Genomic DNA, 13,469 nt, shown 5'->3' with positions numbered 1-13,469 from the left:
ATGGCTGTGGAAAGCATAGCTCAGAGGACGATTCAGTCTCTATATCATCATCTTTCACCACAAGCTTATGATGCGATCTCCCTTTTTCACCCGGTTAGTATCTCTCTCTCTCTCTCTCTCTCTCTCTCTCTCTCTCTCTCTCTCTCTCTCTCTCTCTGCGCGTGTATGGTTTTGTTTCATGGACAGAAAATGGTCAATGTAATTGGTGCTCAGTAATATCGTGAATTTTTTTGTTTCTGGTGTTGATGATGAAGACTATACTGAGAGCAGAGCAATTAAGCCTTAAAGATGGTAGAGAAGCTGTGATAATCGGTGGTATGGTGTTGGACATTCATGCCCTACCCCTCTCTCCTCCTGCTCCTGGAACCTTAATCCCTAGCAAAGTAAGTTTATTTTTCTTCTGTTTGTTCATTCTCATTCAGTTTGATAAAATCTTTTGTGGGCTGTTTACCTTGCTTGTGATGCGAGCTTAAGAAATGAAATCTGTTGATGCTGCTAAAAAATGCCAAATTGTGCATCACATTTTTGTGCTCTTAGTCAACATTTTAATTGAAAGAGAGGTGGGATTTTTCTAATTTGGTCCATTTGGGGCAATTTTCGAAGTTCTAGGAGTAATCCAACAAGTGTTAGTCTCTATAATTTGGGTTGACATCCATCTTTGTGAATAACATGGAGAACCTAGCCCAGAATATTAGGAGAGTATCATGTGAAAATAATGCAGGAATGCAGGATAGAATAGACACGACTAGTCATGTAGAATGAGAGAGGTTGAATTGCAAAAACATTAATAGTTTCATGTGAAGCATCAATGGAGAACATTTGAAGATGTCTCTCTTTAGCCAGAAAGTTACTGAGCAACAAGACTCAAATTTGATCAAGGATGATGTACAAGAAGATGAGCAACCTTGTACCTTGGCTGCGGGCTAAACGGCAAATTAAGCCTCCCCAGAGATATGGCTTCGCTGATTGGGTAGCATATGTTCTTATAATTGCTAAAGATGTTGGTATTGAAGAACCTTTACATTCTATGAAGCTACTATTTGTTCTAAATCTGAGAAGTGGCTTGTTGCGATGAATGAAGAGATGTAGTCTCTTCATAAGAACCAAACTTGGGATCTTGTCAAATTGCCTAAGGGTAAAAGAGCTGTTGGATGCAAGTGGGTCTTCAAAAGAAAGGAGGGAATCCCAGGGTTTGAAGATGAAGACTCAAAGCACGTTTGGTAGCGAAGGGTTTTAGTTAGAAGGAGGGGATCAACTCCAATGAAACGTTCTCTCCAGTTGTGTAACATAATTCCATTCGCGTGTTGCTCACGTTAGTTGCCCTTTTATGATCTAGAACTTGAGCAACTTGATGTCAATGCCCCATTTCTGTATGGCGAGCCCAAGGAGACAATCTCTATGTTTCAACCAGATGGATTCGCTATTAAGGGTAAAACATATCACATTTGCAGGTTCAAACACTCTTTGTCTGGTCTCAAACAATCTACACGGCAATGGTACAAGAGGTTTGATAGATTTATGTTGAGTCATGGCCACTTGCGGAGTGCGCATGATAACTGTGTGTACTATAAGAGATTATGTGATACTTTATTGTTGTTGCTTCTTGCAGCGAAGAACATGTTAGATATAATGGTTGAAGATACAACTTAGCAAGGAGTTCGAGATGTAATGATCTTAGAGGTGCCAGGAAGATTCTAGGTATGGAGATTCGTAAAGACAGACAGTTTGGGAAGTTATATCTTTCGCAGAAGAGGTATATTGAGAAAGTGTTGGAGTGTTTTGGAATGAAGAATGCCAAATCCTATAATACTCCTTTGACATTCCATTTTTGGTTTTCGGCTTCTTTGTAGCCAAAAACCAAAGAAGAGGAAGATGAGATGTGTCACATCCCGATTTTGGGCCTGGGAAGCCGCAGGTAAATTGTAATATCCTCAATTTCAGTCCCTGGGAAATGGCTATGGTTTAAGTTTGATGGTTTTCCAATCAGAACAAAATTTTTACTCTTGTTTTGGAAAACCCAGTTTCGGATCCTTTGTACCCCTTTGTTTTGTTATTTTTGGGGAGACTTTTGTGATCCGAATTTCAGAATACTTCCTTCTTGAAAGTTGTTCCAAACATCTAGAAGTTTTACATACTTTAATTTCAGAATTTTTGGAGTTGATATGAGTGGTACGATGGACTGATTTTCGGACCGTGTGAAACTGCCCAGAATGGGTATTTCGGTGATATTCACACCGTCTTTATTTTCTACAAGCTTTTCTGGGACGATTTTGGAAAAGTTTCCTTCATGAAAGTTGTTGAGAACTTCCTTTTCTATAACGTGTATAAATTTGGGAATTTTATGAGATGATTTGGATTCTGGACAGAGTTTACTTTGAGCAACAAAAATGCTGTTCCAGTGAACTTTTTTTAGTCTGTCTTTGAGCTACTAAAAATGGTGTTTAAAGAAAGATTCAGATTTAGTGTTCTAATAAAAAATGTTTGTTAATGCCTTTTTTATAACATATTAAAATTTGAGAATTTTCTGAGTCCATTTACTATATTTTCAAGTCCGATTTCGTGAACAGTGCAAAGCTGTCCGGTTTTGTCAGATTTCAAAGATTCGGCATTTTCTATACGAGAACGTTGGAATTTGGACTTGATATCTTCTGGTGATTTAAAATACACGTTCCGAGATTTCAAATGAGATATTTTATGCTATTATTGGAGGTCGACCCAGGGGAAAACGAAATTAACCAAGTCAAGGGTTAAATCTTCTTGTGGAAGTCACATTTATTGGTCCAAGCTTATCACCTTCATCATGACTTTTGGCTTATGTTCTTAATGGCCATGTGAGGTAAGCAATGACCTCATGCCCCAAATGACCTAAGCCATGACCTCATGCTTCACATGACATATGCCATGACCTCATCCAAGCTTTGGCCCCAAGTTTTGTCTCTCTATAAATAGAAAGAAGGCCATTCGGCCAAGAGAGAGAGAGAGAGGGAGAGAGAAAAAAAGAGAGAAAGAGTAGCCGTGAGGGAGAGAGAGAGAGAGGGAGAATCTCACGCCATTTCCACGCCCGAGAGCTCCGGCCAACCTTCTTTCTTATTTCTTGCTTTGTATTCATGACCGAGAAAGAGAGAAAAAGAAAGAAAGAGAGAAAAAGCTTACCGAACTAGCCCGTGTCTCTCTCTTGTGGTTTGATCGAGTGAGGAAGCCTTATGCAAGGCCCGAGTGTTCGTGTTTAAGCCCGAGAACCACCAAGAATCGCCCGAGAATTGCCGAGACTCACATGTCCTTCACACGCCTCGTTTTCTCTAGTTCTTGTTTAATTGTTGAGTAAGTGAATTCCCTAATATCGCGAAAGGATGTTGAGATGCGTTGTGACGTGGTTTGCTTGGACCGTTTCTCGGTCGTTTGGTTGGTCGTAGTTGGTTCATTTCTCGATTTGATCATGTTTCATGTTTGATGTTGTTTTGAGATAGAACCGAGCCTTGGTTTGTAAAGTGTACACGATGTGGCCATGCGTGATGTTCTCTTGTTTGAACTTTGCTATTGTTCTGCCGTCGATGCGGGTGCGGTAAGGGCCGACTTATGTTAACGGCGATCGATATATCCTCGCTTGATATTAGTGTTTTCACTTGCTGGAGTCTCCCGATTCATCCCCCATTTTTCCCTCTCAGGTCCATAGGATGGTCGAACGGACAGCGGCGACAGGGGGAGTTTGAGCCATGTTGGAGTTCGGGGAAAGCTAGGAGCTGTGAATCCAAAGTAGTGGTCTTAGGACACCCAAGCCACTTGTTATTGTTGTATAAATGGCAAAAATTGGCTAAGTTGGCCTGTAAAATATATTTGCGTGTCCTATGAATACAAGGTTTGCTCATGATGCTATTTGTCCGAATCCCGCTGTTTGTTTTAAATGTGATTGTCCCGGGTATGCTTCCGCTTGTGAGTAAAGAAAGATAATAATGAACGGGACGTCACGTTTATAACCCCGAGGTCGGGGCGTCACAAGATGTCTCGAGTTTTATATTATAGTGTTGTAGGTAATCTTATGTATGTTATGGTTTGCACTTATCCAAACATTTCCTCGGCAGTTAGTGTTGTGAGCAGGTATATGGCACATCAGGGTAATTCTCACTAGAAAGCCATGAAATGGATTTTTTGGTACATCCGGAGTACCTTAGATGTGGGTTTTTTACAGGATATATTCGGTTGTTTGCTTTGTTGATTTTGGCTTTGCAAGTGATCTCGATAAAAAGGAGATCTTTAACTTGTTATGTTTTATTCTTAGTGGTTTTGCTGTTAGTTGGAGAGCAATCTTGCAGGACACAATTGTTTTGTCTACCACCGAAGCAGAGTACATGGCAACGATGAAAGAGGCAAAGGAAGCTCTTTGGTTGAAACATGTGGTTACAGAACTTGGGATGAAGCAAGAGGGAGCATCTGTTATCTTTTGTGATAACCAAAGTGCAATCCAATTGACCAAGAATGTAATGTATCACAAGAGAACAAAACATATCGACATCCGGTATCACTTTGTGTGTGAAGAGGTTGCTAAGGGTACGGTTATGGTGAATAAAGTATCTACGGCAGATAATTTGGAAAATATGTTGACTAAACTAGTTCCTTTAACCAAGTACGAGCATTGCTCGAACTTGATTAGGCGTTTTATCATTTCAGTTGCTTAGGCGGAGGTGGTGGCATTTAATCCCTTGTTTCCTACACAAAGTACGCTCACGTAAGCTTAGAAGTGTGTCTTGTCGATTCTGCCATTGTGAGGGGTAGCCTTGTATGGTCACTCTTGGTGGTGAGAGCAAGAGGTCTTGTGGCATTTGGCATAATTCTCTTCTGGAGATTTAAAGTCAAAGTGGATATTTATTGAGTTTTGACTTTCAAATTGGTGACAAGGGCATTTTGGACCATGCACATTTGTTTTAGGGGTTTTTGAAGAGGGACTATAAAAGGGATTTATTGCACAACATATCTCAAGGAAAATTCAGTTGGGATCGAAAGTGGGGCGTTTTACAAAAATGGGGTCCGTGAACAGTGGTTAATCCAAATTGGTACCCAAGTCCCAAAAAGTGTCAAATAAGGGTGCGGGTGTAGCCGGCCATGAAATACTGGTAGGCGATCCATGATGTTCCGTGAAAGAGCGAGTATTTTTATATTTTTTTTTTTCCTTTTGCTATTTTTTCTTTTCCTTTTCCTCTTTTTTTTTTCTCCTTTCCACTCCGCCGGCCATTGCGGCCATGTGGCGACCCGGGGGGGCGGGCGAGGCGGCCCTCGGCTCTGCAGGTCGCCTTCGCCGGCGTCGGGCGGCGCCCTGCACCCAGGGCCGGGCGGGCGAGGGTCGCCCTCGCAGTCCGGCCCGGGCAAGGCGACCACTACGCCCGACCTAGGTCGCCCTCGCCGCGTCGGGCGAGGCCGCCTCGCTTTGGGCGGGCGAGCGGGCGACCTCGCGCCCAGTCCGGCGAGGGATGCTCTCGCCGGATGCGGCGAGGGTCGCCCTCGCCCGCCTAGCCTAGCGAGGGCGACCCTCGCCCGCCTCGGGTCGCCCGCCGGGCTAGGGTCGCCTCCGCCCGAGCCGGCCGGCGACTCCGCCGGCCTCGGCAATGGCCGGCGGAGGTAAAGGAGAAAAAAAGAGGAAAAGGAAAAGAAAAAAACAGAAAAAGGAAAAAATATAAAACACTGTCTGCTCACGAATCAATAGTGGATCGCCGGCGGTGGGTATTTTGGCCGGCAGCGACCTGCACTCCTTATTTGATACTTTTTGGGGACTTTGGGTACTTAATTTCAAGATTAAGTCCACTTGGGACCCCATTTGAGAAAAACTGGCCCCACTTTGACTTCAAATTGGAATTTTCCCTATCTCCAACTCTACTCTCCACATTCTCTCCATTCTTTATTCTTCCTTTCTTTTTGTTAGATCTTTAGATTTTGTGACTCACCAAGTAGCTTTTTGACTTTTTGGATTGTACTCTTGTACTTATTGCTGAAGATAATGAAACCTCACTCTCTCCTCATGTGGTTTTTTCTGTCTTGTGTTTTCAGATATATTTTGTCTTTTGTGGTTTTGATTTTACTTTTGTCCTTTTGCTAATTGTGCTTCGATTTATGCATCTTTTGATGTTGTTCCACAACACGTCTTAGCATGCTTTTTTATAAATTTGAAAACAAGGGAGTCGGGACTTACGTTGAAAGCACGAGAATTTTGGTAACTAAATAGATAGAAAAAAAAATTTGAAAACAAAAGATATGCGTGAACCTGACTCAACTTGAGAGAATTTCAAGAGCAAAAGGGAGAGATGCATGTGTTCATTCGAATTGGTTCATAGTTAATCTCACTTTACTAGTAGATGGCAAGTTCATCAAAGCAAGGTTCATCATTATTGCTTTTGCGTCTATGTCAAGTTCGGATTTAATGCGAACTCGACAGTTTATTAATCATATCTCGTAACGTCCTCTCACCTCGGGGTTATTAATACAATGTTCTAGGCTCGTTGCCATCTCATTTCTTTTATCTAATTAATAAGCACATGCGAAAACATGTACAAACAAACTCCCAAACAAAATAATAATTGGAAATCAGGGAAAACACAATAGACAAAACACACTATTACCATATTACATAAACATATTTCACAAGCCCTTTTCTATGGGCCGTTCCACGTACAAACCATATCTGGTTACATCAGAAGCGAAGGCCGGGGTTAATCTTAACTCCTCTACGTCAACTTCCATCTTGACAAGTACACCAAAATGAATCAGGGACGCGGAGCTCATCCTAAAAACATGAAAAACAACTGGAATGAGTTGAAAACTCAATGAGTAAATTTACTAATACTTGTGTAGGATGATGCCTCGCCGTCGTACTAACACATACAATTATTGTCCCCGCCTTATGTCGATGGCAAATCAATAGCAAAGAATTTGACCTTGCCCTTGCTATGTTTACATGAAAGCTCACATTTATCCGGTCACATAAAAATATACAAGAAAATTTACACGTGAAGCCTCGCAACCAATCGGCATGCAAAAATACCTAAAATATTCACACGTGAATTCATTTATTTTACAATCAAAATCCATCGGGGCATGGCATCGCCTCCTCAATATGTGGGTGACGAGTCCTCCGGGATCCTTTTGGCATCCGGAAACCTTCGACTTATCAATAAACACACAGATCGGCACACATAAAATTCATTTATCGTCATCATAGCTCAACCAGGGCATCTCGGCTCAATCGAGACATCTAGTTTCATGCAAGGCATCCCGGCTCAACCAAGGCATCCCGGCTCAACCAAGGCATCCTCGGGCTAGCTTACCGAGGCATCCGGGTTCAACCCAAGCATCATAGCTCAACCAGGGTATCCCGGCTCAACTGAGGCATCGTCGCCAACAATATGTGACGACGGTCTTCTTCTTTCATTTAGTGATCACACATCATGGATCGCACAAGCCGGTTTATTATCCTCTATCTTAACCCACGCACATAAAGTCCTAGTTGCTATGTACACATGAAAAGCTCACAAGCTCATAAATCAACAAGCATGGTTAAGAACATCAATATATCACACAAATTACCGCATCCAAGTGTCATGCAACCGTGCACAAGAACAAAACCGTTTCAAGCAACAACAACCTCCCAAGCCGCGTTCCAACCACGTAACACACTGTCCTATCCAAACGTTAGGGAATTCACTCACCTGCAAACAGAAGACAATGTCTACAGGGGTCAAACAGGCTTTTGTTGTAATTTGAGAGATTTTCCTTTAGATTCACAAGGTATATTATCAAACCTAATTATTTTTAGGGGAAACGATAGTTTTTTTAAACAATCATCTGTTGATTGTGACTGGAATTCGGGTATGCCAGCCTGATTTTAATCAGAATCAATAAATTTTGAGGACGTCCCCAGTTGAGATCGTTTTGGAGGTCTGTGAGGGACTGGAATTGGCCATTAGGATTTTGCCAAATGTCGTCTTCACTTTTCATATTGAGAATTTGCAAGTAAACTGTATGTATTTGAGGTACCAAGGTATGAGAATGTTCTTCTTTCTATTTGCTCCGCCTTGATATAGTGAATGTCTGTTCGTGCTTCTCGACCAAAAAAAAAAAATGTCTATTCGTCCTTCATGCATGATTATACGCCACTTGCTGAGGCAGGCAAATTCTTTGTCGTCTCTTTATTTATCGGTTTTCTTATTGAGGTTTCTGTGTCTTCCCATGATTTTGCTAACATCATCCTTTGCCCTATGTGTCAGGGAAACGCTTATTGGAGCATTGGAGATCTACTGGGTGTCCTATTGAAGGTTAACATGCTCAGTTTAACTGCTTATCTGACATGCCTAGTAAAATCTGCTGAGAGCCTGTTTGGCAACTTGCCAAACAGTAAAAATTTCTGTTGTTTTGTTCCCAAAATCAGTTTGGGAACAGAAATCCGTTTGTTAGATTTTTTGTGCCCAGGCACACTTTTGCAAAAAATTATTTCCAGAATCAGTTTTGGAACAGAATCAAGAAGCAAAAAAAAGTAGCTTCTTGATTCTGGAACAATTTTTCCATTTCTGATTCTTCTTGGTTTTCTTCTTTTTTCTTGGTTTGTTTTTCTTCTTCTTTCCGACCTGCCGCCCGCCTACTGCCGCCACCGCCGGCCATAGGCCAGGGCCAGCGAGGGCGTCGCGGCCCTCACCTGTGGCCGGCGAGGGTCCCCCTCGCCGCTTGGACAAGCGCGGCTCGCGGCCGTGACGGCGAGGCCTCGCCCAGCCATGGTGAGGCGAGGCTCGACCTCGCCCAAATCTGGCGACGGCGAGGTCGGCCTCGCCAGATCTGGGCGAGGTCGAGTCTCACCCAGCCAAGGCGAGGCTGACCTTGCCGGCCCTGGCCTGTGACCGGTCGTTGGTGCCAGTGATTGGCCATGGCCAAGGAAGAGAAGGAAAAAAAAGAAAAAAAGGACGAAATTTTGTGTAGTTACCAAACGCATTTATGTTTTTTTTTCTATTCTAAAAATAGAAATTTTGGGCAGTTACCAAACGCCTTCAAATGCTTAGGAATTATTCCCGGACACGGAATCAAAAAAAATAATTTCTGAGCAGAATCTATTTCCGGTCACAGAATAGTTGCCATGCACAGCCTAAATAGATTGTAGTGATGGAACTTTGGTAAATTTAGCTTTACAGCCAGCTAAGTACACTGCTCAAATTTATCCTTCTAATCACTCTTATTTACTTTGTCATAATAAGTACTAGGTACTCTCCTATTTTTTTGGCTTCAAATAATAAGTTATATGTGCTTCTCGTTCTTAAACTCAGCAATTTCAAGGCAGGTATCCTTCAAACCCAAGATATTACAACTGCTGTGGTCTGCTGTGTACTTGATCCAAATGGTGAGGGCTGCCGGTGTTGCAAGCTTTGAGTCAATTGTAAGTTAATTTTGCTATAAAAAAAAATATCAGGATGAGCGGGCATACTTGTGTTATCTCTTAGATGCATAAATGCACTCACTGATGACCTTCAGGAGAAATTTCTCACTGCTGAGTGGATTCAACAATTTAGATACAAGATATCTTCTGCTCCAGTAGTCATGGTTGATGCTAACCTGAACGATTGTGCTCTTGAAGCTTCTTGTCAGTGTAATTCTAAACATACGGCGTGGTTTGATTTTTCATCTGGCTTGATTAAATGATCTACTCTGAGTCAATAGAAAGCTCTTCAGAATTAACTTGGTTTTTCTTTAAATTTTGTTTGCAGTGGCTGCAGGAGATAACATTCCTCTGTGGTTTGAACCAGTATCAGTTGCCAAATCCAAAAAAATTGCTCCTCTTGTGAAGTATGTGAGTGCTGCGCCTTGTGATGGGCATTCACTTTCTTTTGTGCTATTTTCTCTGTGCTGAGTAAACTTGTTTAAGTCTGAAGTTGATACACAATCGGATAGGCTCAATAATACATTTTATGGAAGTCACGACATAATGTCTTTCAATCTCAAATTTCTGACTCGATTGCTAATGGAGTAGTTGATTAGCATCATCCTTAGCACCTGACTGACGGAGAGCAAAAAGAAAAATATTCTGATGAGAAAAGTTTAGTGCTTCAAATTGATTTACTCAGACCATTAGTTATGTACGCTCAAAAATGAATAAAGCAGTTGTTTTCAACATATTTCATAGAATTGCTTACCATCCGTATGGCTATGGAGGAAAATGGTGAAGTCGTTGTTTAGGTTGGAGAATCTGCATGTAGCATATCAAAACAAAATTTAGTGGCTTTGCATAGACTTTCGTTAATAATGTATGTCAAATTCATAGCCTGGTGATAATATTTCCAGTAGTCAGGATGGCTGGTGATGTTATTCTTCCACTAGGATATTAATTTGCAGTCTAGATGAGTTGAAGGAAACTTTTCCATAGTGAATACACTTAAGTGTGATACACACATAATATTTTCTTAATTCAATGAGGAAATTATAAACCACACATCACACACAATTGATTCATGTTTGTGATATTGTTAAACTTTGACAAGATCTCATTTTTGAGTAAAAATTGACCGCATCAAGTTCCTATCGATCAGGTAATGAAATAAAGTGTTACTGGTTTATATCGTTGGTTTCTTGGTTTTGGCATCCTTTTCAGTTATGAAAACAATATGGCATTAGGATAAACAAAATTCAGCTCACATGGGCATAGTTTAAGAGTGGCATTAAGCGGTTCCTAAATTCTGAAAGCTTCATATTGCAGATCTGCTACTGACAACATGGGCTCTTTGCAGGTAACTTATGTATCTCCAAATGAAGATGAGCTCTTTGCAACGGCAGATGCACTATTTCCTGGAAAGTTATATTGTTCGAGCGAAAGTTATAAGAGCGAAAAGAACTGTCCTCCAGAATCGCTCATCAAAATGCTAAAACCCGCAATAATTCTTTTGCTCGAGAAGGGCGTAAAAATTGTAGTTGTAACCATAGGCGCACAAGGAGTATTTCTATGCTCTAAAGAGGGGTCTATTTTGACGAGAACTGTTGTGGAGAAACCCAAACACTTGGTGTAAGTTCAGAACTGCACAGACTGATCTCACCTAATTGCCTTCTACATAAGTTTCAAGATGCCAGACAGATCGAGGGAACCTCTCATCTCTTTGCTTTGCATCTTCCTGGCCTTCCTACATCTGTTAAGAAGCTTACTGGGGCTGGCGATTGTTTGAACATTATACAAGCCATCTCAGTGGGTATTGCAGCAGCAAAAGCCACTGTCAAGGCAGATTCGAACGTACCCTTGACGTTTGATCTAATTGGAGTTGCAGGTATGAATATTCTTTCAATAGAGACAGCAGGGAATTTATGCATTCTTGGATATTATATCAGTTTGGTTTGATTCTACTTCTTTTGCTGTGTTAATTTCAATAATTTCAGTAGAGTGGGTAAGAAACACAGTGGTGTAATGGAAACGAGTGCGACTCATCAAGGAAAGCAATCGCGCAACTTGTAGAGGCTGGTTCTGAACAGGATATCTTCTTTCAATAGGAACAAGCTAATGAATGTGCTGAGAATGCTATAGAGGTGCATTTTGCACTATATTGCCTATTCCAGACACGAACAGAATAAATCAAAAAGACTTTCGTTAGTTTAATCTTGATGCTGGATTCCTAGTCTTTTTGAAATGGATGTGAAGTAATACTATGTAATGAGGCCAGGAATGATTGTGCCTACCCTTCCTCGGCAGATGATGCTCGGTTGGTTTACTCGGCTGCGAAGGTTGTTTATGATGGACCACTGTGAACTGCTGCCAGCTTCAAGATGATGACAATCGTCAAGTAACTGGTGCAGAATTGGACTCAAGACTGCTCTGTCGTTTGACTTCTTTTGCTTTTGGACTTTCGTTTGGTACATTGGTGGTGTAGAATATATACTCTACGAGTAGAGTTGAGATACTGACACATGTACAGTGTTCAGTTTCTGTTACTGCATCAGTTCCATTAGTAGATGAATCCTTCCAATCAAGATGTGTCTATAAAACATTTTACAGTTCCAATAAATTCTCTACTCATTTGAATTTCTTCTTCCAGCAGGACAAATGCCTTGATTGAGTACCATTTAGTTGAGAACCGGGGTCTCAGAGTTATCTGTATGTTTCATCCAGTGTGATGTTTTGGTTGCTATGGCACGCTTACTCCTGCCCTACAGATTCGGATGCCTGCAAATATCTCCTTGCGTTTTTATTTTACCTCCGATTTGTGAGGCTCGCCATCTAAGTTCCAACTTGAATGGTGAATGATATTTCCCATTATCATAATTGAAGTAACGAGACTCTCAATCTCTTAGATAAAGTAGACCAAACTCATCTCGGGTTAGGTACATTGCGTCGATATGCATCGATGGTGTGTGCCAACAGATCATGCTCTATTGTTCACAATTGATTATAATATTTGGTCGGTAGCTTTATTGAAAAATATACATGGCAATGCAAGAGGCAACTTGTTATTTATCAAATAAAACATTGTTCAAGTGATTTTTTATATTTAGTTAATATATATTTTCCACGTATCATATCATGATGTGGCAAAATCAAAGGAAAACAAAACTAAGTACTGGAAAAAGGAAAATGAATCGGTTGGCAAAACGGCAACCATAGCCAATTTGAAGATTCTCATAGGTTTGTAGAAGCTGTGGAAAATAAAGAACCCGCCCAAAATACAGATGCGGCAGCTTCTACAGAAGCAAAGAAGCCAAAAAGAGGAACAGGTCACTGACTCTGCACCTATCCGCAAAGATTGGGAGTTCAAATCGAATCATTCAAAGGAGCAAATCCTCGGAGATGTCTTAGAAGGAATCGAGACTAGATCATCCTCCAGAACTCCACGACGTTCCCATCCGATATAGAACCAAAGGATTTGGAGGAAGCACTGTCGGATGGAAATTGAATTGAAGTATGCAAGAAGAGCTATATCGATTCAAAGAAAACGAAGTAGGGGAACTTGTATAACGGCCGGAGAATCATCCAGTTATAGAAAAAAAAACAGGGGTGCCGAAATAAAATCGATGGCATAGATTATGACGCAATTTAAACTTTTGAGTCAAGAACATCTACCTAACTTTTGCCAAAGTATACGAGCCTGCCCTAGAATTTATTTCCCCACAAAGTTCACACTCCTCTGGAAGATAAAAGCTTAATCATGCATATACGAGGTCATGAAGCTATAAGCTTTCATATTTTTCCATTGATTAAAACAACTAGATGGGTCGCAGTAACAAAGTTAAATAGCCTCGTGGACTTCAAAGAAGGTGGTGTTAGTGGAAACGTCATCGTCTTGAGCTTGAGGTTGGGTCCACTTGAACTGTTTTTTCCTTCTCTAAAGTGCTTGTCTTTTGTATTTATAAATTGACCCACTTGAAAGTGTCTGGAGTCGACACTCTCAAGCAAAGCCAAGCCAAGAGAAAGCTCTGTTTCCTCTGTTTCTGTTCTCTTCCTCTGCTTATTCTCCAGTCCCATTCTCTCC

The 13,469-nt window shown here is 41.2% G+C and overlaps 1 protein-coding gene across 1 annotated transcript; it reads left to right on the top strand.

The window, feature by feature from the left end:
• LOC115662775 (pseudouridine kinase) lies at positions 1-12,136 on the top strand. Its single transcript, XM_056304821.1, is given in 11 exon segments — positions 1-93; positions 255-383; positions 4,311-4,545; positions 8,250-8,297; positions 9,308-9,371; positions 9,373-9,403; positions 9,499-9,613; positions 9,732-9,814; positions 10,749-11,010; positions 11,013-11,276; positions 11,696-12,136. Coding segments are annotated over 11 exon segments (1,380 nt in total). The 3' UTR covers positions 11,752-12,136.
• Positions 12,137-13,469: the final 1,333 nt, after the last annotated feature.

The sequence above is a fragment of the Syzygium oleosum genome, unplaced genomic scaffold (assembly GCF_021117445.2).
Source record: "Syzygium oleosum isolate NSW1041296 unplaced genomic scaffold, Sole_v2.1 Sole_v2.02, whole genome shotgun sequence".
Lineage (NCBI taxonomy): Eukaryota > Viridiplantae > Streptophyta > Magnoliopsida > Myrtales > Myrtaceae > Syzygium > Syzygium oleosum.
Note: the sequence above shows the minus strand (reverse complement) of the source record. Positions and strands in the feature narration are given on the sequence as shown.